Source organism: Filicampus tigris, chromosome 2, assembly GCF_054856515.1.
Source record: "Filicampus tigris isolate MCC_2025a chromosome 2, RoL_Ftig_1.0, whole genome shotgun sequence".
Classification (NCBI taxonomy): Eukaryota; Metazoa; Chordata; class Actinopteri; order Syngnathiformes; family Syngnathidae; genus Filicampus; species Filicampus tigris.
In genome coordinates, this window is record NC_141218.1 from 12,999,390 (window position 1) to 13,027,235 (window position 27,846).

General features: G+C 38.9%; 1 protein-coding gene across 9 annotated transcripts in view; it reads left to right on the forward strand.

The window, feature by feature from the left end:
- Positions 1 to 20,048, forward strand: part of anxa5a (annexin A5a) — a 22,159-nt gene extending 2,111 nt beyond the window's left edge. The window contains exons 1-13 of one of the 9 annotated variants that reach the window (XM_086017871.1): positions 6,424 to 6,497; positions 7,242 to 7,269; positions 9,144 to 9,228; positions 10,414 to 10,508; positions 11,410 to 11,523; positions 13,676 to 13,766; positions 14,462 to 14,541; positions 15,315 to 15,365; positions 16,070 to 16,163; positions 17,227 to 17,322; positions 17,395 to 17,453; positions 18,156 to 18,278; positions 19,814 to 20,048. In XM_086017871.1, coding sequence (XP_085873997.1) covers positions 6,427 to 6,497; positions 7,242 to 7,269; positions 9,144 to 9,228; positions 10,414 to 10,508; positions 11,410 to 11,523; positions 13,676 to 13,766; positions 14,462 to 14,541; positions 15,315 to 15,365; positions 16,070 to 16,163; positions 17,227 to 17,322; positions 17,395 to 17,453; positions 18,156 to 18,278; positions 19,814 to 19,873 — 1,047 coding nt within the window. In that variant the 5' untranslated portion in view covers positions 6,424 to 6,426 and the 3' untranslated portion in view covers positions 19,874 to 20,048. Of the gene's footprint in view, positions 1 to 6,416; positions 6,498 to 6,762; positions 7,057 to 7,241; positions 7,270 to 8,561; positions 8,584 to 8,640; positions 8,901 to 9,143; positions 9,229 to 10,413; positions 10,509 to 11,409; positions 11,524 to 13,675; positions 13,767 to 14,461; positions 14,542 to 15,314; positions 15,366 to 16,069; positions 16,164 to 17,226; positions 17,323 to 17,394; positions 17,454 to 18,155; positions 18,279 to 19,813 lie in introns of those variants that run through there. The other 8 variants (XM_086017872.1, XM_086017873.1, XM_086017875.1 and 5 more) reach the window with 8 other exon arrangements.
- Positions 20,049 to 27,846: the final 7,798 nt, after the last annotated feature.

Here is a 27,846-nt window from a genome sequence, read left to right on the forward strand (position 1 = left end):
ACAAAACTTTTATCATAAACGACCTGATTTTAGACAATAATTTACATGGTATACTTTTGTCTGAGACATGGCTTGGTACAGATGCTCCAGTTGCTCTCAACGAGGCTTGCCCACCGAATTTTAACTTTTTATTTTCTACAAGGGATGGCAAAAGAGGAGGCGGGACTGCATCAATTTTTATTAATACTCTTTTATCAAAGGAGATCATTTTTAGCAGCTACTTATCGTTTGAACACCATGCCTTTGTTTTTAGCAGTCCCCCTATTCTCTGCATTACCGTCTATAGACCTCCCCATCATTCCACTTCTTTTATTACAGAATTTTCAGAATTCTTATCCATTTTATATTCCAGTTATAACAGAATATTAATAACTGGCGATTTTAATATACACATGGACAACATCTCGGACCCACTATCCAGAGATTTTTCAAACCTTTTAAACTGCTTGGATTTTAAACAGCACGTCTTGCAGCCAACTCACAACAGAGGACACACCCTGGATTTGGTTATAACCTATGGCTTGTCTGCTGGTGTGTCCTCTGTTGTTGACTTGGCAGTGTCAGACCACTACTGTGTCTATTTTAACATCGCCAGTTTTAACCATCTAGCAGTCCCGGTCAGAACAGTGAAGAAACGCTACCTATCTTCTGAGGTGGCAGCAAATTTTATCGAGATCTTAAAAAACACTCCTGCTGACATTTTACCTGCACCCTGTGATCTTATTGTTGACAATTTTAACCTACATCTTAAATCATCATTAGATTCAGTAGCTCCACTTTTAATTAAAACAACAAAAACAAAGACTGTACCCCCGTGGAGAAACAATGCTATCAAAATATCAAAGAGAAAATGCAGGAGTGCAGAGAGGAGGTGGAGAAAAAGTAAACTTACAGTACACTATGAAATTTTATGCGAACAACTGAAATCTTACAATAAAACAGTAAAACTGGCAAGATCTTCCTATTTCTCAAACCTCATTACAGTCAATAAAAACAACCCCAGGGTTCTCTTCTCCACCTTTGAACTTTTAACTAGTTCTGATTTTAATAAGTCCCCACAGAGACCAACAGATGCTCTCTGTGAGGACTTTGCAGACCACTTCAGAAGTAAAATCGATGACATAAGATCCAGTCTTTTAGCCCGTCAAAACACAAGTTTTAATAAACCCGGACAATCATATTTACATGAGGAAACACTGGAAAGTTTTGCCCTGGTTGATGCAAGGACACTTGTTCGAGTTTTCTCCCAGGTAAACCCAACAACCTGCCTTTTGGATCCAATTCCCACATTTCTTTTTAAGACATTTTATGGATTTTTTGAAGAACAAATTTTAAATATAGTCAATTGCTCTCTTCAGACAGGCGTCTTCCCAGCTGCCTTTAAAACGGCGGTGGTGAAGCCCCTTCTGAAGAAGAGCGGTTCTGACCCGAGCGTTTTTAATAACTACAGACCCGTATCCAACTTACCGTTTTTAAGTAAGATTTTAGAAAAACTGGTTTTCATCCAGTTGAATCATTTTTTAAATACAAATAATATTTTGGAGAAATATCAATCTGGTTTTAGGATGAACCACAGTACGGAGACTGCTCTTTTAAGGATCTTAAATGATATTAGGTGCACTGCAGACGTGAGAAAACTCACAGTCTTGGTGCTACTGGATCTAAGCGCTGCTTTTGATACAGTAGATCACCAAATTTTATTAAATAGACTTAAAAATCTAGTGGGCATCTCTGGTACTGTTTTTGACTGGTTTTATTCCTATCTCACAGGCCGATATTTCTTTGTAAGTATGGATACTTGTTCCTCTAAAACTCATGAAATTAAATGTGGGGTTCCTCAAGGTTCGATTTTAGGCCCCTTACTTTTTAATCTTTATATGCTTCCCCTCGGGGATGTCATCAGGGGACACGGCATCAGCTTTCACAGCTATGCTGATGACACGCAGCTGTATATTGCCGTGTCTCCTGATGACACAGGACCCATTGATACCCTTTTAAATTGCATTTTAGATATCAAGTCATGGATGGCAGATAATTTCCTACAGCTCAATGAGGACAAGACTGAGGTCTTAGTTATCGGTCCCGAAGGTCAGAGAGAGAAGCTTTTACCAAAACTACACATTTTTAATCCCTCACACTGTGTGAAGAACCTTGGCGTCATTTTTGACTCTGAGCTCAGTTTTATTCCTCATATTAAAAATGTAACCAAGATTGGTTTTTATCACCTTAAGAATATCGCCAGAGTCCGCCCGTTTCTCTCTCAGGCTAACACGGAAGTGCTGATGCATGCCTTTATTTCCTGTCGTTTAGATTACTGTAATGCCCTGCTCTCTGGCCTCCCGAAAAAGAGCATTTCACCACTGCAACTACTGCAGAATTCAGCCGCTCGGGTGCTGACGAGAACCAGAGGGCGGGAGCACATTACGCCAGTTTTGAAATTGCTGCATTGGCTCCCTGTGTGTTTCAGGATCGATTTTAAAGTACTTTTATTAGTTTATAAATGTGTTAATGGTCTTGGGCCATCTTATTTATCTGATTTGCTTTTATCATACCAGCCCTCGCGGATCCTGAGGTCCTCTGGCGCCGGCCTTTTATTTATTCCAAGGGTGAGGACCAAAATGCATGGCGAGGCTGCATTCAGCCATTTTGGTCCTCACCTTTGGAATAGCCTGCCAGAGGATGTCAGGTCTGCAGAGACTGTTGATATTTTTAAGAGGAAGCTCAAGACACACCTTTTTAGTTTGGCTTTCAACAACTTTTAAATAATTTATCTTTTCTTTTGATTGAAGATAATTCTATGTTTTGCTTTGAATGTTTTAAAGCACTTTGAGTTGCATTTTTATGTATGAAAAGTGCTATATAAATAAAATGTGATTGATTGATTGATTGATTAATTTCAACACTAGCCATTGGATTTCTATACAAGGTCTGAATTGCTTGGTAGAATCTTCCATCAACCCTCACTTCCATGAGTTTAATGGTAAGCAAATCCCTGTTTACCCAATCAAATGCCTTTTGAAGATCAATAAAACATACAAATGTGGGTTTTCCTTCAGCAAGCCTAGTACTTATCATTGATATTACAGAATGTACAGTTTACGGTCAATACAAGCTCGACCCTTTCTAAACCCATTTTGCCCATCAATAAGATATTGTCCCCTTTCTAGATAACGTATAACCCTATTATTTAATATAAAAGAGTAAACTTTGTAGATGGTACTAGTCTAATTCCTCTATAATTAAAGAGTGTTTGTTCCCAGGTCAGGTTTTTGATGACTTAGGGATTGTCTTAATCATAGATTTTAACCATACAGATGGAATTAAATTAGACTCAAAGCAAGTCTTGAAGAGATTGAAAAGAACACCTAGAGATTTTGGTGACTTTAGGACCTCATTTGGAATACCTTTAATTCCGGAAGCTTTATTTAATTTTGCTTTGTCTATGGACTCTTTTACTTCCTCCATGGAAATATCACAGTTCAGAAAAATATTAGTACAGTATTGCGATTTCTTCATATTTATCCCCTGCTCATATTTTAACTGACAGACATCATTTAGGAACATGTCATCATAACCATTAGTGATGTGATTCCCCGAAAATAAATCTGCAAAATCTTTTGCCCATTTATACATCATGCAATTTTTAACCCCAGAAGTCGATTATAGCACAAGACTATTTTTTAAATTGTATTTTTTTAATTGCAATATTACTCTGACTTTATTGTCTGAACGTCATTTTTTTTCGACTCGGGGCTTCAAAACATTTCCTGACAATTCATAATAAAAGTCACCATACAATAATGTGGCTTATATTACTCTTTCTCATTTCAGTGCGAAGTGAAGCCACCCGGTGATAATTATATGACTATCTGCATGAAATACAATGGGGCATCATGATGTGTGCCGCCAAGCACTGGCAGAGTCTCTCTTGGATCCTCACTCAATCTGATCACGCCATTATTATCTGCCCAGCCATCTTGTTTGTTTGAGCTTGGAGGAAATTGGTTGCATGCTTAAAAGCTAAGTTTAGCTTCCAAGTACTGTGCCGATTATTAACATTGGCTCTAAAATTCGGTCAAAAAGTGTAGTCCTCAGTATTGTCCCAGCGCATGAATGGTCCCACTCAATTATGTATCCAAAGTCAGAGGAGCAACCCATTTAGCCACATAGACAGCTGCAATTCCTAATCAGTCAGGCTTTCAAAGGAGCCTTTTAAAAGGGAAATCAACCCAAGCATATTTTTTCAAGAATATGTTCTGTGCAGGCCCACTAGTTGAAACAAGGCATTCTGATAAATATTGCGTTTGTGAAATAAGAGTTAATCCACCTGTTTTTAGCCATCTCTGGGGTCGGCCATTTTGTCACTTCTATCAACTGAAAATGACATCACAGTTGGTCAGGGCTCAGGTAACAACCAATCACAGCTCACCTATTTTCTGAATCTGAGCCATGATTGGTCATTAGCTGAGCCCCGAGCATCTGTGATGTCATTGTCAGTCGACAGAAGTGACAAAATGGCCGCCCCCTGAGATGGCTAAAAACGAGTGGATTTTGCTGCTTAACTCATGTTCCACAAACGAATATTAATCAGAATGCCGTGTTTTAACTAGTGGACCTGCTCACAACATATTACTGAAAAAAATATGTTTCAGTTGACTTTCCCTTTAAGGTTTCAAAGGCAGTCTCCAAGCGGCTCTGACAGCTGTCCCAAAATTCAGTTGAAAAATTAATCTGTCGGGGATGTGTGACCTCTGGTTTTAAAGCAGTCATGGATGCAGGGTTTGGCTTCCAGGCAGGGTACTCATTTTTAACAATGGTTATAAAATTGAGTAAAAAATGTAAGAATGTGTGACCTCGTGTTTTAAAACAGTCAGAGTTTCAAAGTGGGGTTTGCTAAAAACCGGTGGATTTTGCTGCCCAGTTATTCGAGGGTGTGCACATTTGTACAACCACCTAATTTTGGTTGTTTATTTTTATTTTCCCTCTTGAAAAGTTTTTTTCCCCAACTGAGTTGTGCAGGTTTTTGGTCACATTAATGGTGGAAAATGTTTTGAAATGATTGATCTTGATCTCTCACTAATTCCAAATTATGTTCATCTGTTCTATTTATTTCTAATTTAAATTATTTATCTTGGTCTCATCACAAAAACCTGGCATTTGAACAGGGGTGTGTAGACTTTTTCCATCCACCATCAGTACAGAGTCGGGGTACTTTTGCCACTTGTAGTTCTAGTATCTCACAGGCATATCTCACTGTTATATAAACTGTTTGCCAATTGTCTTAAAAAGCAGTGGACCTCGTCAAAATGCCAACTCGGCTACGACCCGTATCCAGTGCTTCACTTACCCGTTTAACTCAAGGTGACACAATAGAAGCTGTCTGTCCCTGTGAGGTCATGGAAGATGACACCACAGGTGGACTGGCATCGGGTTCGCTTTCTTCACCCTACATGTAGATGCCATTTACTGAGCACTCCGAGAAAGAGAACGCACCCCGCGACAGGTAAAGACTTTACAAAGTCCTCCTAATCTGTAACCGCAACTACATTACAAGAGTTTTATGATAGATGTTGGCGTATAAAATGGTTGCAGGTTATTATTTTGTCATAACTGATATTAGGTGGCTAATATGCTAGATTTTAACATAGCAACTGATAGCATGTTAGTATTTTATACTTTCTCCTTCTTGCAGTAGGCTTCGGTTGTGACCGAATGGCATTGTGTGCAACCGTATGCAGCACAATGTGCAGCCGTCCTTTTTATTTTGGTTTTCGTGTCGTCCAACGTATCAACGGGGTCATGACACCAACTAAAAAGTTCTGAGGGAATTTTCGCAGGTCTTTTGCCTTTAATACTCATTATACTAACAACCAGAAGACTGTATATTCTCAGTTGAACTATTTAATGGATTTGGAGCCTTTTTCTGCCAGATGTCTAAAAAGATCTCTCCTCTCCAAAAGGATCGCTACTGCATTGGCCACATCCACAAGTATGCAATGGTGCAGATAAATAGGGAAGGCCAAGCAAAGAGAAAGGTCACAGCGATACAACAGCCTAGGCTGCCTAGCTCAAGTCAACTCTCTTATCGTGTGGCAAAGAGACCAAATGGAATACATGGAACGCACTGATACTTTGCCCCCACTAGCTTAGCGTCGCCGTACACACGCTGCTCACAGAGCCATTTCCTATGGGCGCGTTTGGAAAGTCTGAGTGTGTGTGTGTGTGTGTGTGTGTGTTTGATATGTTAGATGATAGCATAGAAGCTGGTGTCTTGTTAGCAATGTATCTACCTTATTAGGGTTTCAACATAGTACTTTACATAACCACACTAGGTTTTAGCGTAGGAACTGTCATGTCATGTCATCTTCCAAACCACTTATCCTGTACAGGGTTGCAGGGAATTGCTGGAGCCTATCCCAGACGTCAATGGGCGAAGGCAGACTACACCCCGAACTGGTCGCCAGCCAGTCGCAGGGCAGCGTAGGAACTGAAATCATGTAAGCATTTTATACCCCTGGTTAGGTGTTCAATATTTTACTTAACAGAATCACATTACACATTTGACATGCTAGATGGTGACATACAAACAGATAAGATAGCCTTTTCTCTTTTTTTGTTAGGTTTTTAATGTAGTACTTAACCTAACTACATTAGTTTTTTTATTTAGCATAATAGCATTTCGCCTTACTTGTAGCTACGGGTATATTGATGAATTTCACTGTACTAACTGGTAGCATGTTAGCATTTTATTCAGGCTCTCAACATCGTACTTGACATTGCCACATTACATAGTTAGATACACTAACTAGAACACATTACCATTTTCTTCCTTGTTAACATTACTTTTTATTTAGTTATTTTTTTAAATCAAGTGGTAGTATGTTAGTTGCCCTGCAATTGGCTGGCAACCAGTTCAGGGTGTCCCCCGCCTACTGTCCGATGACAGCTGGGATAGGCTCCAGCACTCCCCGCAACCCTTGTGAGGATAAGCGGTATAGATAATGGATGGATGGATAGTATGTTAGCATTTCATTGTCTTTTAGCAACTGGTAGAAGGTTAGCATTTCATCTTCCTGAATCGGTTTTAGGTATAGTGCTAGACACAACCATATTAGGTGTTTGATTATGCTAGATTTTAGCATGACAAATGGTAACATGTTAGCATCGTAGCAATTTAACGACCATAGAACCTTGTGAAAAGCAGGTTGTGATGCAAATAAGTGTGATCTTGTCTCTTTCAGCTTTGTGCAATCATCACAAACGAACATGGTGAGTTCTTTCTTTGGATTTTATCACAAAATCTTGGGTGTAAAGCATTCAATCAGTAGCAAATAAATGTCTCGGCGGCCGTGTGTAATGAAGTGAGAAAAGGTCAATGGCTTTCTCTTGAAGAGCAGATAATACATTTAATGAGCTTATTATTATCGCTTCCTGCACGAGCACCTGAAAAACGTTTGCTACCGAAAGCGTATTCATTTATCGTTGCACTATCTTGAGAGGGAAAAAAATCCAGCTACATTTGACACTTTTCATGGCTTTAATCATGCTGTCATGGCCACACGTATGTGATAAGCACACTGCCGAATGCTGTTATTATTTTATTATGGTAGTACTCATGATTGAATGGGCACCTCTTTTTTAAAGATAGTTAAGAAAAAAATGAAGATGTACCATCGTGCCTATTAAATCATAACTCATGTTTAAAAAAAAAAATCCTTAAACGTGATTCTGTATATGTTTACACATTTTGCAAGTATTGCTGGATCGATCATGTGGGTAGATGCGGTGCCACCAAAGGTGATCAATTTTTATTATAAATTTGTATTAGGGGGAAGAAAATAGCGAATGTATTAATCATAATTAAAAAAAGGATTTATTTTAAATGTATGTGTTAGTATGCTGCAAATATAGCGCTGGCGTTGGGCCAAAACCACACAAATCCATTTTGGTCAATTTGATATTTTTTCAAAAATAAATACAGTACTGCTGGTCAGTCCACACGCTTGAGTGTTATTTTGACAGATTACTGACCAATCCAAAGTGTTGAAAATAGCTTGCTGTCTTTCATGACGCAATGTTAACGATCGAACAACTTGCCATTTTTGGGGTCTCCTGAAAAGTCACTATTTCGGAGGTATAAGGTTTTGGCCCTACACCAGCGATAAGTTATTATTTATTTATTAATTGATAGTGCACAACAATGTAAAATGGCAAAATTGTGACGATTTTTTTAAAATTAAGTTTGCATTAGGAAAGAAAACTGTCAATTTAATGTTAAGAACAACAACAATCATGTATTTTGATTTATTCTTTCGTGCTCTAGAATGCATATTGTTAAATAAGAAGTCAACCCCCAAATTTCCTTTACAAGAATATGTTCAATGCGCCTCCACTAGTCAAAACACGGTATTCTGATTAATATTGCGTTTGTGGAATTTGAGTTAAGCAGTAAAATCCACCCGTTTTTGTCTATGTCAAGGGTGGGCCATTTTGCCACTTGCTGTCAACTGAAAATGACATCACAGTAGCTCAGGCAACTGTGATGTCATTTTCAGTTGACAGAAGTGAGATGGCTAAAAACAGGTGGATTTTGATGCTTAACTCATATTCCACAAACACAATTTTAATCAGAATGCCGTGTTTAGACTAGTGAGGGCGTATAGAACATATTATCGTAAAGTTTTTAGGGGGGGTTGACTTCCCCTCTTTGAAGATGATTTCTATTTTTACGCAATTATAAAAATTTTTTGTATACATATGTTTCCCCAAATTTTTCACATTAGGTGTTTAATACTGTATAGGCTACTCAAAAGATGCTAGCGTAGCAACTGGTAGCACGCGACAACTTTCTTGCTCATTTGCCTTCCAAAACAGAACCTGACCTCAATTTTCTCCTCCTTGTTAGTCTTTCTTATACATACAACTTGACATTACTTAGGCTTTGTTAGCATAACAGCTTTAGACATGCTAGAAAGAATAATAATCACATCCAACTGGAATTTAAATTAGGTTGAACAATTTTTTTTCAGAAACAGGCTAGCTAACTGGAGCACAGTTTTTTTATGACTACATTTCAACTAACTTCACAATGAATTATTCACATATTTTATGAATAAATTATTTAATTGATTTCCTCTCTGCAGGCGTACAGAGGTAGCGTGCGACCTTTTATCAACTTTGACAGCAAACACGACGCCAATATCCTCCACCGAGCCATGAAAGGACTTGGTAAGTGCTCAACTTTTTGCTTGGATACCATTCTCAACTTTAGTATTCATTCTCAATGTGTTTGATTTGCATTCTTAAACAAGCAGAACTTTTCGCTTGTGTTGAAAATACTGGACAAATCCATCTCTGTAAATATTCTATTTGAACCGACGGAATGTAAGGACGGAAGCGCTTTAAGAGGAAGGGTCAGAAAGGGTCAAGTGCCCAGCTCTGCTTAAAGGCGCTCGTCTAATTACTCTTCCCACTTAGCTCACTCTTTTTAGCATTAGCGTACTACAGATGTCAGTAGTCTGCAATAAAGGGTGCTTGGAAAACTCTTTCTTGCATAAAACTACCTGTATAATAGCAAAGAGTGAAAATTCACAATTAATGGACGCCCACCTGAAAAATGTTTATAATTGCCTATACTATTACTACTACTGAAACCCCAAATATAGCACTATAATCCCAAAAGATTTTACAACATATATGGTAACGTAAAAATAAGTACATGACAGATTCCAGACCAACAATTTTGTTTTGCTACGTCTTGTGAATCAAGGCTAGTGAAGTCCATTTCATAAAACGTGAGGGGCGAGCAGTCAAAACCATTGTGATAGATTAAGCATTTTTCTGTGTATTTAAGCGTGTGAATGAAGAACAAATAAATGGTTTAAATCAAAGAAAACTTTATTAATCAGTTCTTATGAGGCGTTTGGGGGCCCAAGGGAATTCCCTTTTGCATCATGGTAAGTCTACCCATTTATGTTACGTGACATTTATGTTTGAACAGGTGTCGTAAGATTTTTATGTAAAAATGTGCCTCGGCTCAATAAAGTTTGGAAAACACTGGCATAATGATCCCATGCTGATTGCACAATGCCACTAATGCACAAATTGTAATATGCTCATTTGTACTGATCAATGGTGTTAGTGATCACTCTATTATAAGCTCTTAGACTTGACCATTTTCCAATAATGCAGCATGACCTTAGCTCTTGGGCCCAGACGGGATTAGAGTTCATTCTTTCACATTGACGCCTGTCGCCTTGTTTATCCTTCTGAGATCTTTTCTCTCTCTCTAATGAGGCTTCGTTGACTTTCGCAAGCCACTGATTATTATATCACCAAATTCGCCTGTTCTCCTCTCAGGCCTTGGTCTCCTTCTTCTTCTTCTTCTTACCTCACGAGCTATTTGTCCTATAGGGACGGATGAAGATGTGGTCCTCATGCTACTGGCGGCGCGCACCAACGATCAGCGGCAGCAAATAAAAGCGGCGTACAAAACAGCCTACGGAAAGGTGAGCCTGGACAACAGACGTCTGACCAAAGAAGGCTCGTTTGGGAGGAGGCATTCAACTCTACGCTTTTCGACTTCAATTACTAAAGCTGCAAAATGAATAAAAGAAAACTGTTGGGAATAAAAATTATTAGAATTTCATGGAACAAATATTAGAATTTACCGTAGATTCTTAAGAACCACTGAACGTTTAAAGTTGCTGTGTGTAATGTGACAGTGGCTTAAACTTTCTTCTTTTAAATCCATACATTTGTTAGATCCACTTCAGTACAAAGGTTTTATCTTTAAAAAGTTAAAAAGTTAAGTAAAATATGTCTTTACATTAATATGTTCTATGCAACCCGGTAGTCCAAACACAGCATTCTGATGAATATCGGCTTTGTGGAATATGAATTAAATCGCAAACATCAGCTTGCGAACGTCGTATGACCAAACCCAGAAAACAGGTGAGCCGTGACTGGTCGTTCCCTGAGCCCCGAGCAACTGTGATGTCATTTTCAGTCGACAGATAGTGACAAAATGGCCACCCCGAGATGTATAAAACGGGTCGATTTTGCTGCTTATTCCACAAATGCAATATTAATCACAATGCCATTTTTCTACTATTGGGACTGCATAGAACGTATTCTTGCAAAGAACATTTTGGACTTTCCCAATACAGTTTAATCATTTGTTGACGTCGTGCGTACGTGAAAACGTTTTTAACGACACAAAGAAAAATGAAATTTCCACTTTGTCACTCAGTCTCTATTATTTCATTGTCACTCTGCCTAGGCGGCGGATTAAGGCATTGTTTGTTTTCCTTCTCTAATTCGGTGATGTTCCAAATGAAGCAAAAAACAGTTCGATACAAATTCAGTTATTACCGAGAGTAAACATCATCAATCGTTCCGCTCTCGCAGGATTTGGTCAGCGCTCTCAAGTCTGAGCTGGGAGGTCTGTTTGAGTGTCTCATTGTGGCCCTGATGACTCCGCCCGTCTTGTACGATGCCACGCTGCTGCACAAGGCCATCAAGGTAATTCCTGAGACATTTGTCATCAATTTGTCTTATGGCTAAAAAAATTGCAATTGCTAACAGATGACATACAAGTAGCCAAAATCCCATCCAAAAATGAATCAATCAAGGGTTTACGAATTAAAGGTAAAAAAAATATTAGCATGTTGAACAAGTCGCACATTTACCTCAATCAAGCGTTAATCAGTTTTTTGGTATTGGTGTTAGTTGGTTTGTTTCTTTCGTTTGATAATAATTGTTTTGGCTTTCGATTCCTCCCGAAGAGCTCACAATTAAAAAAAAAAAAAAGACGATAAGGTAAACCTAGTAAAAGTAATAGCACAGGAGTTGCACATTTATGAAAGTCAAGTATTGAAGCAATCAATATTTTATGATTATTTGTTTGTTGGTTCGATATCATTGATAAATGAAAATTTGATAAACTTATAAACATTATTCCGTAACTGATAAACTAAGGCTAAAAAAGTAATATCTTGTTTCTCGACCGAATTGTGCCTCAAATTGCTATTTTGAGAGAATTGTTTCATGTTTTGTTTTTTTCGCTCATCATTGATTTTCCTATTCATTATTTTGACTTTACACAAAACTAAAATTAGTTTGCAACAGCAAATGAATTCTATTCTTCAATACAGAACTTTTTTTCATTTGGCATTTTATTATTATTATTCTTTCTAAAAATAATCAGAATAGCTTGAAATCCTCTAAATTAATTCTAATGAAAATAGTTCACCTCACACGTAATAATAATCAATAAGTCGTACATTTACTTTGGTCAAGGATTAAAGCATACACCTTTTAATGCTTTGTTTGTGCATTTTTTCATTAGTTTGTTTGCAGTATTACGCAAAACAACTCAACCTATTCACAGGAAACTTTGTGGATGCTGCCATCCATGCTAAACAAGAAGCTGCAACGGGTTAGCTTCCAAACAGATTAGCAGATATTGGAATTTGTTTTCAATTTTTGTTGTTCCAGTCCACTTGCATTTGGGCGGGATCCATTATACAGTATATGTACAGTATAACGTTTGTTTTTTTTAAAAAGTATTATTCAACCTTTGAGGTATGCTACGCTAGTTTGTTGTTCTAGTTTGATAAAAAAAAAATAGCGCTATCTTATGCCATAACAAATGTAGCAGTTCTTTTAACAAACTGACAATAGTGTGTTAATCACAGTGACGTTCACGTACTTCATCAGCCACTGTGCAAATAAATGCAGTGCATGTGACCAACTTTCTGAGAATAAAAAAAAAAAAAAAAACATTTCAACGCTTGCCTAAAGCCTTTCAAAAAATGCTGTGCTAATGATGGTGAAATGCATAATAATAGCAGCACTGTCATGTCTGAATCTGTTATTTACACCTAATGAAACTTGTGAGTGACAAGTGGGAATATGCACACTTTTAGACGCGTCATTAATGGTTGACAGCTATTCAGAGTCAAAAGCACCAACTGCAAATCAGCAGTCCACAGAGTTAGCATTCGTTCAAAACCACAAGAGTGACTCACCCGATGCTTTTTGTTTCTAAGGTGACATGTTCTATTTAATTTGCCATCTAGCTAATATTGTATGTTGCTCCTCATACCGGCACTTCTAGCAAGTTCTGCAAGTAAATACAGTTTGTATGTAGAATTAATATGGCTGGTTTGCCTTTGCGTAAGCCGAACCTATCAAAACATTTATGTTTAAGAAAGCTAACATTGTTTATTGTATTACAGATGTATTTCTTGCTTGTGTTTGTTACAAAAAAACGACATGTGAAGAGGACTTGAAATGATAATCGCATATTGAGAAAAAAAAAAAATCGCAATTATTTTTCAAAATCGCTCAGCCGTCATATATAATATATTATTGGCTACTGTGCATACTTTCTACGCAGCTGTGCATCTCTACGGCTCATCAAGCAGCAACATGACACTTCATGACAAAGCCTTTGTGCAGCCAGCACTGAGACGAGTGTGAAGCGAGTTAATTAAACATACAAAAGATGGAATTGAGGGTGTTCCAAGTCGCCGTGGCAACACGACCCGCTCGCATCAGACGGGAAAACTGACACGGGAAATTTATTATCATCTTTTTTTGTTCTAATAACGCTGGAGCCATAAAAACCACACTGGTAGCTTCTTGATGATTCTTTCTTGTTGCGCCACAGGGCGTCGGGACTGATGACGACGTGTTGATTGAGATCTTGGCTTCCAGGTGCGGCGCACACCTTCGAGAAGTCGTTAAAGTCTACGAGAAAGGTGAGCGGATCAATAAGCGCGTTCTTTTACTGCCATTAGCAGTGAACTATTGAGCCAGCGCCACATCAACTAACACTTCTATGCACGAAAAAAGACGAGTCAAACAGCAGTTATGGTCATCATGACTAAGTGTATTGATCCATGTAAGCGTGAAGGATATGTTAATTAGAATGCCCCGTGAGTGCAGTTTAATGGATTTATTGATCATGTTAGTTTCATGGCATACTACTCAATTTTGTTCCAGGTATATTTTTTCTGGCCTGAGGCATGTTCTACAAATTTAAACATGGCCCACCCCAAAAAGAAAAAAAAACCTGAATGGTGCGGAATGAAAATAAATTCAAAATACACTGATCCAGCAAATATTGCAGGATATGTTAAAAAAAAATAAAAAATAAAAAAAAATCTGTGAATATACAAATTTGTCAATCCCAGACCATAAATATGGGAGTTCTTTATATAACGTTAAATGTTAAGTTTTATGAAAAATCTAAGTAATAAATTTGTGATAATATACCAGTACTTGTAAAATGACGAAAATACTTAAATATAATTCTTTTTAAAGGAATATATGGGCCACATTGAAAAGGAAAAAAAATATATGAGTGAGAGGGAAAAAAAGCAAAATGCCAAACAATTACCAGAAAAAAAATCTGTAATATTACAACATTAATATAAGAATTAATATGCTGCAGAGTTTGGCAACAATCTGGAGAAGGACATCTGCAGCGACACATCGGGATACTACCAGAGGCTGCTGGTCATCCTCCTGCAGGTAACGTCCACTTGAAGAAAAATAGGAATTTTACACAGCGACGAAAAGTACAATTTTCTTTTCAACAAAAATTATTTTTCAAAGTAAAATTTGGTATTACAAATTTATTGATGTTATATAATGACATTATGCGAGTAAAATTACGGCTTTGTCCAAGTAAGATAATGATTTTTTTTCTCGTAAAAATTATGCACTAGTCTGCTAAAATATTTCAAGCTCTATTCTTAGAATTACTTGAATTATAGTTATTTCTCGATATACAATAATTTTTGCTATAAGGAGCATTAAGGCCACACTCAAAAGAAAATATAATATTGTCTATAATGAGTACCGCATTGAATAAAAATTAAATCCAATTGAAATTAAATCAAGAAAAAATGTAGTTAAAAAATTTGCAATATTATAACAATGAAGATTTCATGTTAAGCAGAGAATAAAGTTACTGTGGTAAAAAAAATAAATAAATAATCAATTGATATTCATAATAGTAGATTATGTAAACCACACAAGTTCTAGATTTTTGTTTTAAGGAGTAATACAGCCAAATGAAATGAAATAAAAACAATACAAGAAATGAAATCAAATTGAATACCCTTAAAATTAACTAAAGAAAAATCATTTTAAAAAATTCAGTCATAATTTTGCAACAAAAAGTTGTAAAATGACATCAATCAGACTGTTATTCAATTCCTACTCATTCATTTTTCTACTTGGCGTATACTACAAATGCTTTTTGCTTTTTGTGTTTATCTTTCTGTGGTTGTGCCGGGAAGGGAAGCAGGGAGGAGGGAGTCGACGAGGGAAACATCGCCAAAGATGCGAAGGTAGGAAGCAAAAATGATCATTATCTATTCCCCATATCCACACACACACACGCAGCACGCACACACGCACATGCAGTCGACAAACAGAGGCAGGCACCTTTTGTATAAGGTGTTGCTTGCAGGCGCGCACAAGCACGGCCTCCTGGGAAGTGTCGTTCTTGTGTGGCTGGAACATCCACACCGTGGAAATTGTCTTTCTTGCCACTGTGGAATGGAGAGAGAAATTCAATGTAATGAGGAAAGAGGACATTTGTGCTTGCGCAACGACCAGCAGGTGCTTAGCTACCAGCAGGGGTACGTTTAGCAATTGTGTACTGCAAAGATTTGAAATACTAGGAATTTTTGAAAATTATCATCCAACACAGTTGGGCAACTATGTATGGATGTATTTTGTTCATATTTGAAATGCGATTTTTGTCATACATGTGGTTAGGATGTTCACTTGCATGGATGAAAAATCGCAGCCACCTCCAGCATTGAAGTTGCCCATCCCTGATCTAACCAGCGAATCATTTCAATCACTTTTACTATAATTCATAAAAACATGAATCTCCATTGCACGCTTGCAAATTTTGGCAAGTTTATTGGCGCACGGAGACCTCCAAAAAGGAGATGAAAAGAATACTGATGAGCAGCAATTCCAACAGGGCCTTGGAAACAGCTCGGGCATTAATAACTCACAAGCCCGTTTACCGTGACCGCAGGACTTGTATGCGGCGGGCGAGGGCAAATTCGGCACAGATGAGGAGAAATTCATCAACATTCTTGGAAATAGGAGCACAGAACATCTCCGTAAAGGTGAGAGTAGGTTTATGGAATGAAGAGGTCAATGTTTGACTTGAATGTATGTTTACTTTATCTTTTATAGCCAAATTTAGTTGTAGCAACGGTCATTTACAACCTATACAGTGGACATTATATAAAACTGTCTGTATTTTGTGTATACTTTGCCATTATACCATTATTATTCACTGTGTTGAGAATGGATGGAATATTTTGAGAATGTTTGAATAAAGTTGTAATGTATGTTAAAAAAAGCTCTGAAAGGATCATAAAGTCCAAATATATGAGGAAGTAAATAATATTATTTAGAGAAAAGAGTCATAATATACTGTATTATGAGTCAGCCATAATGTTATGTGAATAAAGTTGTAACATGAAGAAAAAAATCGTTATATTATGAAAAAAAACCCCATAATTTTGTGAGAATAAAGTCACATTAAGAGAACAAAATGTGTCAATAAGGTCAATATTATGAGAATAAAGCTGTGTTAATTCAAGGCTAAAAATATTGGTACAACCAGAATAGTATTGTAAAACTGTAAGGAAAAAGAGAAATTAAAAAATAATGTGAAAAAAAGGCATCATTTTACACAAAACAGTCATAATAGAAAGGAAAAAGGATTTTAAAAAATCATAATTTGAGAAAAAAGCTGTCAACCACTAGACAGCACATTATTTAGTTTGACACAGTGTAAATTAGAAAGCAAAACAAAACAGGAAGTACTTTCAACTCAGCCAAGTTTTTGCTGAAGATTATTGAATGTGAAATCCTTATAAATCCTGCTTTTTACGCCTACAGAAAGCAACGTCTGAGATGATAAGTTTGTTAAATTTGTTAGTTTGGATTTGTTTTCTGTCAACACAGAGGCATCGGTACACTGCAACAATTTATACAATGTCTTGCTCTCAATATACTATGTGTTTAAATGTGTTTGTATTATTTGAAAAAGTGTTTTTAAAGCTCTTAAGTGCGGTCAATGCCATAATAACATGTCTAGGAAGTATTTAAATAGTGTATTTTTATATCATGGATGAAGTGGGATTAGTGCATTGTACACACTTTGATTTGTGTGTGCAGTATTTGACGCCTACAAGAAGCTGTGCGGTTGTGACATTGAGGACAGCATTGAAGGCGAGACCACAGGAAATCTGGAGAACTTGCTGCTAGCCATCGGTACGACACTTTATATTGTTCATATTTATGACGTTTTCATTACGAACTAAAACATTTTTTTTGCCTTCACAGTGAAATGCACCCGGAGCGTTCCGTCTTTTTTTGCTGAGTTGCTGTACAGATCGATGAGGGTGCGTGCGCTTTACGTGACGTTATCTGTTGTTGTTGTGTTAAACACACACACACACACACACACACACACAACACGCCCCCGTAATTGTGCCGCAAAGCAATTCCAGCAGAATGGATTAATGGGAGGACGTGTTCCCTATGCTACTGTTAGTGGACAGATAACCCAACAGCAGGGAATTCAGATCAATTTCATTTCTGACACACTTAGCGTCATTAGTGATCAGAGCGCTAAGGGGGACATTCACACACTCGCTGGGAACTTCATTAGCAGCTTCACTATTCAAGGTAGAGTTTCAAACAATCAATCAATCGATCAATCAATCAATCACATTTTATCCATGTGTAATGCTTCATATTATACGGTATGGTATTATCAAACAAGAGTTAGGGTTCATAATTAGGGTCTCAAGACAGGGTTAGAGCTTCAAAGTAGGGTTTTAAAACAGGATTAGGGTTTTGATTAGACTTTAAATAGCCAGGATTACAGTTTCAAATTAAGGTTTCAACCCAGGTTTATGATTTCAAAGTGGGGTTTAAAGACAGGATTATGGTGTGAAATACGGGTTTCAAGACGGGGTCGGGGCTTCAAAGTAGGCTAGACGCTAATGTAGCGGCCATGTGATTTTTACCGTTTGATGTTGGGATTATATTCAAAGCCTCACGAATGTGTTTTTTGTGCATGTGTGCTTTATTTTCTGCAGCGTGCCGGGACGGATGATGACACCCTGATGAGGGTCCTGGTGTCCAGGAGCGAGGAGGACATGTTGGACATCGCGGCTTGTTTCAAGGACAAGTATGGCGCCTCGCTCTACACCACTATTCAGGTTCCGTATGCTTCTTCAACTATACATATTGTATTTTTTTTTACTATAAGATGCTACTTTTTTCCCAGGTTTTGAACCATGCGGCTTATATAAAGATGCGGCTATTCTGTGGATTTTTCTTCCACCGCTAGTGTGCTCTAACAGGAACACTTTAATTTGACTGTAATTAATTGATCACAATTAATGCACTATTTTGACACCCATTATATATATATATATATATATATATATATATATATATATATATATATATATATATATATATATAAATTTAAAATTCATAACGCACAAAAAAAATTAACTCAGTTAACTCAGTTTTATTTACTTCCTGTAGCGGCTGACCTCTGCTCACTGTGCAGCCAAACTTAGAGGAGAGTCACTGACGCAAAGGCGGACTTTTACGTAGTTTTCCGTCTTTGGTGTATCGTTCACCTGTTGTATTTTTACAGGAAAATAATCGTATTCAAGGGTCAAAGAAAGGTATTAGAACAGTTTTGGAATCCAAATATACTTTTATTTTTTTCCACATTCATTCCAAGATTTTACTCAAGTAAATATCGGTTCCAATCTTCGTAAAAAATTGTAGTTGAAAAATGTGATTAATCGCGATCAATTATGGAAAAGGAGGATGGATGGATGGATACTGCTGATTTTAATCTAATCTAATTAATCACACAATTTTTCTTAATTAGTCATGATTAATCACATTTTTCTACTTCTAGTTTCGGTAATCAGTTTTGATTCTGTGAGGCAGTGTGTGATATGTACTGCATGGTGCAATTGCTCCAAATAAGTCCAGATAGTATATACTGTGTGTATGTCCATTTCTATAAACAGGTCCATACATATCCTGTAGATAAGTCCATAAAAGCAGAGTGATGACATAAACATTCTTCCTCAGCAGCTCTGCTCAGGTTTAAGAGGAAAAAACACACACACACTGTGTGTGTGACACTTAGCATAAACACTTTATAAGGCTGAGCTGATTCTTTTCAAACATGGTGGAGCCCGACGTAATCCTCCGAGCAGAACATCCATCAGCGCAGTCGGCACTCTTATCACGTCCTCCCTACGCCGTTCAAGTGACAAATTCCCTCCCACATTGCAAAAACGTCGGCGTCAAGTTAGGGTTTGAAATTAAATACAGGAAGTCCTCGACTTATGAACGAGTTGTGTTCCTACACTGGCGATGTAACCTAAATTTCCGCGTATGTCGGATTTCACCGTTAAAGTCGGAATTGACGTCAATCGCAAATACACAAGCAGAGGTAAACAAGCCCAGAGACGGAGCACAAAAGCACACTTTTGAAGCGAGGAGGGTTAAATATGGTTATAAACCTGGGTTGGAGTTTCAAATTAGGGTTTCAAGCCTGTGTGAGCCACAAAAGACATCCAATATTTTTGTTTACAGGCTGAGAAAATTTCAACATGAACATTTGGACTGAAATTGCATTTTGAACATTCTGTGCACGTGTGTGTGTGTGTGTGTGGGGGGGGGGTCGGGGGTGCGTGGGTGGGTGTGTGTGTGTGTGTAGGAGGACACAACAGGCGCGTACCAGAAGTGTTTGTTGTACCTTTGCGGCTCCCGAGACTGAGCTGATCTGGCCGCCAGAACATGTCCACGCTGATAGAAATGACGCTGCCCAACGGACAAATAAAATCCCCACTGCTGATTGTTTCCCCACCACATGCTGTTACTGATTACGTTCATTTGATTGATTTTGGTGTCATGTCTGACGGGAAAAAAATGAAATAAACGTTTGTTGTGTGTGTGTGTTTATTTTTTTGTTCTGTTAAGCATAGGTTAGGGTTTCAAAGTAGGATTTCCAAATAGGGATAGGGTTTGAAATTAGAATTAGGGTTTCAAAGTAGGGTCTAAAATTAGGTTTAGGGTTTCAAAGTAGGGTTTCAAAATAGGATTATGATTTCAAAGTACAGTTGCAAAAAAGGGTAAAGAGTTTCAAAATAGGGTTTGAAATTAGGGTTAGGGTTTAAATCTAAGATTAGTATTTCTAAGTAGGGTTAGGGTTTCAAAGTAGAGTTTCAAAATAGGAGTAGGGTTTCAAAGTAGGTTTGCAGTTTCAAGGTAGGCTTAGGTTTTCCGAGTAGGGTTTGAAATTAGGGTTAGGGTTTCAAAGTATGGTTTGAAATTAGGGATAGGGTTTATAACTAGGCCTAGTGTTTCAAAGTAGGGTTAGGGTTTCAAAGTAGGTTTACAGTTTCAAGGTAGGGTTAGGTTTTCAAAGTAGGGTTTGAAATTAGGGTTAGGGTTTCAAAGTATGGTTTGAAATTAGGGTTAGGGTTTAAAACTAGGCCTAGTGTTTCAAAGTAGGGTTAGGGTTTCAAAGTAGGGTTAGGGTTTCAAAGTAGGGTCTCAAAATAGGATTAGGTTTTCAAAGTAGGGTCCAAAACTAGGTTTAGGGTTTTGGAGTAGCGCTAAGGTTTCAAAGTAAGGTTTCAAACTAGGGTTAGGGTTTTGTTTATTTGTTTTGAACGATTCAACGAGACTCACCTTTGCTGGCCAGCGCCGTGTGCAGTTCAGTTCTCAGGTCCTCCACCGCCCACTGACATGTTTTTATTTTTAAGTTTTTAGAAGTTTTTTTCCCCCAGTATTTTTCATAGTGTTGTGGATTTCATTATTGACTTTTGAAATTGTTGTTGTCTTTCCCCCGGTAGTTTGTCATTGTTTTTAAAGTTCTTTTTTTTTTTCTCGAAAAAGCAGCATAGCTACATGTTCTTACTTGTGATACTTACTCATAAAATTGATCAGAGCTGGGCATTTTATGAACATTTTACATTTTTTATATAATCTGTTTATCGCCTTCTGCCTGCAGCCGGGGTACTCTTCTGCCGTCCGTTTATCCGCCTTTTTGTCCAGTCTATGGGCCGCTCCGCCTATGATTTTAAACGGGCTTCCGTTTGTGTTTCCGTCCACAAACTTTGACCAGCTTCACGCTCATTCATCAACCCCTCCCCCCACCACCAACCGCTCCGGGCACACTATAGCAAATTTTATGTATGTCTAATATACTGGTGAGCAGTGCTTTCCGCCTCCCTGTGGTTTTTAGTGTCATCCTTTTTTTTTTTGTCCTCAGCGGTTCAAAAGCGACGTGCTGCGACAGCAAACCAGATCCATTTTTTTTCTCTGAGGTTTAATATTATTGTGACAACAGGAGGGCGACTTTGTGTCATTTGAGGAACAGAAAAGCCATTTTGATAGCTCGCAATCACAGCATGTCCTGACTATCTATGGGTTGCCTTGGTACAATTCCTTGGTTTTGGATCCTAGTTTGATACCCTACTGCTGAACCCTAACCCTAGTTTGATACCCTACTGCTGAACCCTAACCCTAGTTTGAAACCCTACTGCTAAACCCTAACCCTAGTTTGATACCCTACTGCTGAACCTTAACCCTAGTTTGAAACCCAACTGCTGAACCCTACGCCTAGTTTGATAACCTACTGCTTTTGCTAAACCCTAACGCTAGTTTGACACCCTACTCCTCAAGCCTACCTCTAGTTTGAAACCCTACTGCTGAACCCTACCCCTAGTTTGAAACCCTACTGCTGAACCCTAAACCTAGTTTGACACCCTACTGCTTAACTCGAACCCTAGTTTGAAACCCTACTGCTAAACCCTAGCCCTAGTTTGAAACCCTACTGCTGAACTCGAAACCTAGTTTGAAACCCTACTGCTAAATCCTAGCCCTAGTTTGAAACCCTACTAATGAACCCTACCCCTAGTTTGAAACCCTACTGCTAAACCCTAACCCTAGTTTGACACCCTACTGCTGAACTCGAACCCTAGTTTGATACACTACTGCTGAACCCTAACCCTAGTTTGAAACCCTACTGCCATACCCTAACCTTAGTTTGACACCCTATGCCTCAACCTTAATCCTAGTTTGAAACCCTATTGCTAAACCCTAACCCTAGTTTGACACCCTACTCCTCAAGCCTACCCCTAGTTTGAAACCCTACATCTGAACCCTCCCTGTAGTTTTTGAAACCCTACTGCTAAACCCTACCCCTAGTTTTAAACCCTACTGCTAAACCCTACCCCTAGATTGACACCCAACTGCTAAACCCTAACTGCTGAGCCCTAACCCTAGTTTGAAACCCTACTGCTAAACCCTACCCCTAGTTTGACACCCTACTCGTCAACTCTACCCTGAGATTGACACCCTACTGCTGAACCCTAACCCTAGTTTGATACCCTACTGCTGAACCCTAACCCTAGTTTAAACCCTACTGCTGGACCCTAACCCTAGTTTGATACCCTACTGCTAAACCCTAACCCTAGTTTGATACCCTACTGCTGAACTTTAACACTAGTTTGAAACCCTATTTGTAAACCCTACGCCTAGTTTGATACCCTACTGCTGAACCCTACTCCTAGATTGACACCCTACTACTAAACCCTAACCCTAGTTTGATACCCTACTGCTGAACTTTAACACTAGTTTGAAACCCTATTTGTAAACCCTACACCTAGTTTGATACCCTACTGCTGAACCCTAACCCTAGTTTGAAACCCTACTGCTAAACCCTACCCCTAGATTGATACCATACTGCTCAACCTTAAACCTAATTTGAAACCCTACTGCTAAACCCTACTCCTAGTTTGATACCCTACTCCTCAACGCTACCCCTAGATTGACACCCTATTGCTAAACCCTAACCCTAGTTTGATACCCTACTGCTGAACTTTAACACTAGTTTGAAACCCTATTTCTAAACCCTACGCCTAGTTTGACACTCTATTGCTGAACCCTAACCCTAATTTGAAACCCTGCTTCAAAACACTACTCCTAGTTTGATACCCTACTCCTCAACCCTACCCCTAGATTGACACCCTGCTCCTAAACCTTAACCCAAGTTTGATACCCAACTGCTGAACCCTAACCCTAGTTTGATACCCTACTGCTGAACCCTAACCCTAGTTTGAAACCCGACTGCTGAACCCTGCGCCCAGTTTGAAACGCTACTGCTAAACCCTACCCCTAGTTTGACACCCTGTTCCTCAACCCTACCCCTAGATCGACACCCTCCTCCTCAAACCTACCCCTAGATTGACAACCCACTGCTAAACCCTAACCCTAATTTGATACCCTACTGCTGATTCCTAACCCTAGTTTGAAACTCTACTGCTAAACCCTACCCCTAGTTTGATACCCTACTGCTGAACCCTAATCCTAGTTTAAACCCTACTGCTGAACCCTACCCCAAGTTTGATACCCTACTGCAAAACCCTACGCCTAGATTGATACCCTACTACTAAACCCTAACCTTTGTTTGATACCCTATTGCTAACTAGGGTCAGGGTTTAGCAGTAGGGTTTCAAACTAGAGAGTGTTTCCAGCTAGAATGTGTCAAATTAGGGTTAGGGTTTCAAACTAGGGTTAGGATTTCCAACTAGGGTTTAAAACTAGGGTTAAGGTATCCAGCTAGGGTTTCAAACTAGGAATACGATCTCCAGCTAGGGTTTCAAACTAGGGTTAGGGTTTCAAATTAATGCTAGGGTTTCAAACTAGGGTTAGGGTTTCCAGCTAGGGTTTCAAACTGGGCTGAGGGTTTCCAGCTAGGGTTTCAAACTAGAGTTAGGGTTTAAAATTAGAGTTAGGGTTTGAAATTAGGGTTAGGGTTTTTAAAACTAGGGTTAGGGTTTCCAGCTAGGGTTTCAAATTAGGGTTAAGGTTTAAACCTAGGGTTAGGTTTTCCAGTTAGGATTTTAAACTAGTTTTAGGGTTTCAAATTAGGGTTAGGGTTTCCAGCTAGGGTTTCAAGTTAGAGTTAGGGTTTCAAACTAGGATTAGGGTTTCCAGCTAGGGTTTCAAATTAGGGTTAGGGTTTCCAGCTAGGGCTTCGAACAAGGGTTAGGGTTTCAAACTAGGGTTAGGGTTTCAAACTACAATTAGGGTTTCCAGCTAGGGTTTCAAACGAGTGTGTTAGTGTTTCAAACTAGGGTTAGGGTTTCAAACTAAGGTTAGGGTTTCCAGCTAGGGTTTCAAACAAGGGTTAGGGTTTCAAACTAGGGTTAGGGTTTCCAGCTAGGGTTTCTAACTAGGGTTAGGGTTTCCAGCTAGGGTTTCAAACTAGGGTTAGGGTTTCAAACTAGGGTTAGGGTTTCCAACTAGGGTTTCAAATTAGGGTTAGGATTTCAAACTAGGGTTAGGGTTTCCAGGTAGGATTTCAAACTAGATTTAGGGTTTCCAGCTAAGGTTTCAAACTAGGGTTAGGGTTTCCAGCTAGGGTTTCAAATTAGGGTTAAGGTTTAAACCTAGGGTTACGTTTTCCAGCTAGGATTTCAAACTAGTTTTAGGGTTTCAAATTAGGGTTAGGGTTTCCAGCTAGGGTTTCAAGTTAGGGTTAGGGTTTCAAACTAGGATTAGGGTTTCCAGCTAGGGTTTCAAATTAGGGTTAGGGTTTCAAACTAGGGTTAGGGTTTCCAGCTAGGGTTTCAAACTAGGGTTAGGGTTTCCAGCTAGGGTTTCAAACTGGGTTAGGGTTTCAAATTAGGGTTAGGGTTACAAATTAGGGTTAGGGTTTCAAACTAGGGTTAGGGTTTCCAGCTAGGGTTTCAAACTAGGCTTAGGGTTTCATATTAGGGTTAAGGTTTCCAGCTAGGGTTTCAAATAAGGGTTAGGGTTTCAAATTAGGGTTAGGGTTTCAAACTAGGGTATGGGTTTCAAACAAGGGTTAGGGTTTCCAGCTAGGGTTTCTAACTAGGGTTAGGGTTTCCAGCTACGGTTTCAAACTAGGGTTAGGGTTTCCAGCTAGGGTTTCAAACTAGGGTTAGGGTTTCCAGCTAGGGTTACATATTAAGGTTAGGGTTTCAAACTAGGGTTTCAAACTAGGGTTAGGGTTTCAAACTAGGGTTAGGGTTTCCAGCTAGGGTTTCAAATTAGGGTTAGGATTTCAAACTAGGGTTAAAGTTTCAAACTAGGGTTAAGGTTTCGAATTAGGGTTAGAGTTTCAAACTAGGGTTAGGGTTTCCAGCTAGGGTTTCAAATTAGGGTTAGGGTTTCAAACTAGGGTATGGGTTTCAAACAAGGGTTAGGGTTTCCAGCTAGGGTTTCAAACTAGGGTTAGGGTTTCAAACTAGGGTTAGGGTTTCCAGCTAGGGTTTCAAACTAGTGTCAGGGTTTCCAGCTAGGGTTTCAAACTAGGGATAGGGTTTCAAATTAGGGTTAAGGTTTTAAATTAGGGTTAGGGTTTCAAATTAGGGTTAGGGTTTCCAGCTAGGGTTTAAAACTAGGGTTAGGGTTTCCAGCTAAGGTTTAAAACTAGGGTTAGGGTTTCCAGCTAGGGTTTCAAACTAGGGTTAGGGTTTCAAACTAGGGTTAGGGTTTCCAGCTAGGGTTTCAAACTAGTGTCAGGGTTTCCAGCTAGGGTTTCAAACTAGGGTTAGGGTTTCAAATTAGGGTTAGGGTTTTAAATTAGGGTTAGGGTTTCAAACTAGGGTTAGGGTTTCCAGCTAGGGTTTCAAATTAGGGTTAGGGTTTCAAACTAGGGTTTCAAAATAGGGTTAGGGTATCCAGCTAGGGTTTAAAACTAGTGTTAAGGTTTCTAGGTAGGGTTTCAAACTAGTGTTAGGGTTTCCAGCTAGGGTTTCAAACTAGGGTTAGGGTTTCCAGATAGGGTTTCAAACTAGTGTCAGGGTTTCCAGCTAGGGTTTCAAACAAGGGTTAGGGTTTCCAACCAAGGTTTCAAACTAGTTTTTAAAGTTTACAAACTAGGGTTAGGGTTTCCAGCTAGGGTTACTAACTAGTGTCAGGGTTTCCAGCTAGGGTTTCAAACTAGGGTTAGGGTTTCAAATTAGTGTTAGGGTTTTAAATTATGGTTAGGGTTTCAAACTAGGATTAGGGTTTCATACTAGGGTTAGGGTTTCCAGCTAGGGTTTCAAATTAGGGTTAGGGTTTTAAATTAGGGTTAGGGTTTCAAACTAGGGTTAGGGTTTCCAGCTAGGGTTTCAAACTAGGGTTAGGGTTTCCAGCTTGGGTTTCAAACTAGGGTTAGGGTTTCCAGCTAGGGTTTCACACTAGGGTTAGGGTTTCAAACTAGGGCTAGGATTTCCAGCTAGGGTTTCAAATTAGGGTTAGGGTTTTAAATTAGGGTTAGGGTTTCAAACTAGGGTTAGGGTTTCCAGCTAGGGTTTCAAACTAGGTTTAGGGTTTCCAGCTTGGGTTTCAAACTAGGGTTAGGGTTTCCAGCTAGGGTTTCAAATTAGGGTTAGGGTTTCAAACTAGGGTTAGGGTTTCCAGCTAGGGTTTCAAATTAGGGTTAGGGTTTCAAACTCGGGTTAGGGTTTCCAGCTAGGGTTTCAAATTAGGGTTAGTATTTCAAACTAGGGTTAGGGTTTCCAGCTAGGGTTTCAAACTAGGTTTAGGGTTTCAAACTAGGGTTAGCGTTTCAAGCTAGGGTTTCAAACTAGGGTTAGGGTTTCAAACTCGGGTTAGGGTTTCCAGCTAGGGTTTCAAATTAGGGTTAGTATTTCAAACTAGGGTTAGGGTTTCCAGCTAGGGTTTCAAACTAGGGTTAGGGTTTCCAGCTAGGGTTTCAAACTTGGTTTAGGGTTTCAAACTAGGGTTAGGGTTTCAAACTAGGGTTAGGGTTTCCAGCTAGGGTTTCATATTAGGTTTAGGATTTCAAACTAGGGTTAGGGTTTCCAGCTAGGGTTTCAAACTAGGGTTAGGATTTCAAACTAGGGTTAGGGTTTCCAGCTAGGGTTTCAAATTAGGGTTAGGGTTTCAAATTAGGGTTAGGGTTTCAAATTAGGGTTAGGGTTTCCAGCTAGGGTTTCAAACTAGGTTTAGGGTTTCCAGCTAGGGTTTCAAACTAGGGTTAGGGTTTCCAGCTAGGGTTTCAAACTAGGGTTAGGGTTTCCAGCTAGGGTTTCAAATTAGGGTTAGGGTTTCAAATTAGAGTTAGGGTTTGATATTAGGGTTAGGGTTTTTAAAACTAGGGTTAGGGTTTCAAACTAGGGTTAGGGTTTGCAACTAGGGTTTCAAACTAGGGTTAGGGTTTCAAACTAGGGTTAGGGTTTCCAGCTAGGGTTTCAAACTAGGGTTAGGGTTTCCAGCTAGGGTTACAAATTAGGGTTAGGGTTTCAAACTAGGGTTTCAAACTAGGGTTAGGGTTTCAAACTAGGGTTAGGGTTTCCAGCTAGGGTTTCAAATTAGGGTTAGGATTTCAAACTAGGGTTAAAGTTTCAAACTAGGGTTAAGTTTTCCAGCTAGGGTTTCACACTAGGGTTAGGGTTTCAAACTAGGGTTAGGGTTTCCAGCTAGGGTTTCAAACTAGGGTTAGGGTTTCAAATTAGGGTTAGGGTTTCCAGCTAGGGTTTCACACTAGGGTTAGGGTTTCAAACTAGGGTTAGGGTTTCCAGCTAGGGTTTCAAATTAGGGTTAGTATTTCAAACTAGGGTTAGGGTTTCCAGTTAGGGTTTCAAACTAAGGTTAGGGTTTCCAGCTAGGGTTTCAAACTAGGGTTAGGGTTTCCAGCTAGGGTTTCACACTAGGGTTTGGGTTTCAAACTAGGGTTAGGATTTCCAGCTAGGGTTTCAAATT